The sequence below is a fragment of the Pezoporus occidentalis genome, unplaced genomic scaffold (genome assembly GCF_034315485.1).
Source record: "Pezoporus occidentalis ecotype Australia unplaced genomic scaffold, CSIRO_AGI_Poc_V1 ctg2597, whole genome shotgun sequence".
Taxonomy (NCBI): domain Eukaryota; kingdom Metazoa; phylum Chordata; class Aves; order Psittaciformes; family Psittacidae; genus Pezoporus; species Pezoporus occidentalis.
Genome location: NW_026914499.1, coordinates 66 through 1,350, shown reverse-complemented (window position 1 = coordinate 1,350; position 1,285 = coordinate 66). Strand labels below are relative to the sequence as shown.

Sequence of the window (1,285 nt, the reverse complement as noted above, 5' to 3'; positions counted from 1 at the left end):
TTCTAGTTTATTTGTGACGCAGTTCACACATATATAGGAGTGGTATTCAGCCACTCCTTCGTGGCATAACAGTATTGGTTAGCCCCCACAGCTTCCTCCACATTCTCCTCCCAGGTCCGGTCTCTGTCCACCTGTGGGGGCCACCCCCTGCCTTGCTTGCACAGTCCTCCAGAACTCTATGGTTCTGCTCTTAGAGTCATTCTGCAACAGAGGTACATGAAGGGGGAGCTGCCATAGTACAAAGCAATGGAGATGAAGTGAGAGGCACAGGTGAAGAAAGCTTTGCGTTGACCAACCACAGACTACATCCGCATGACAATGGAAAGGACCAAAAAGTAGGAGATGAGGATGAAGACCGTGGTGCTCAGTACCTTGAACCCCACCACGGCAGCAACCATCACCTCGATGGAAGGGGTGTCAGAGCAGGAGAGGGCTAGCAGTGGTGGTCCATCACAGAAGAAGTGATTGATCATCTTGGACCAACAGAATGGGAGATGAGATATGGAAACCGTGTGTATGGTAGAGCTGATCAGGCCAGCTAAGTAGGCACCAGCCAACATCCCTATGCAAAGACTTTGGGACATGACCATGGAGTAGAGAAGGGGGTTACAAATGGCCATGTAGCGATCGTAAGCCATAGCAGCCAGCACGTAGCACTTGGTGGTGGCACAGGTTGCAAAGCAGAAGAGCTGAGTGGCACATCTAATGAAGGAAATCACCTTCTTCTCCACTAGAACATCGAGCAAGGCTTGAGGGATGATGGTAGAGGAGTAGCAGACATCCAGGAGAGACAAGTGGCTTAGGAAAAAGTACATGGGGGTGTGTAGGCAGGAATCCATTCTGATTAATGCAATTAATTGCAGGTTTCCTATGAAGGTAACCACGTAGATGGCAAGGAATAAGACAAAGCACATCACCTGTATGTCTTCCCTGTTTGTGAAGCCCAGGAGAATAAGCTCAGAGGGGGACGCATAATTATCTTCAACCATAGTGAACCTATAAGCAGTTTGCGTGATTTATGTCTTTAAATTGAAATGCTGAATAGGCCCAAATCCCTCAATAATGTTAAGAATGTGAGGTTTTATCTATCAATCAGTTACACCACTTTAAGTCAATAGAAAGTGTGTATTTTTTATATACACACACATGCTGCTACTTAGAAGGAAAAAATAAAAGCACAACTTCTTTTTCAGTTTGATGCAGCTGCCTTTACTTTTCAATCAGAAATGCTTCCGTTACTGTGATCCCAAAGATGAGAGGGGGCTGCAGGGCCTTCCAGGAAAGG

General features: G+C 46.5%; 1 protein-coding gene across 1 annotated transcript; it reads right to left on the bottom strand.

Moving 5' to 3' along the window:
- Positions 1–267: 267 nt before the first annotated feature.
- LOC134166339 (olfactory receptor 5AU1-like) lies at positions 268–936 on the bottom strand. The gene has a single exon (XM_062623889.1). It carries the CDS (start codon positions 912–914, stop codon positions 303–305), a length of 612 nt encoding a protein of 203 aa, XP_062479873.1. The 5' UTR covers positions 915–936; the 3' UTR covers positions 268–302.
- Positions 937–1,285: the final 349 nt, after the last annotated feature.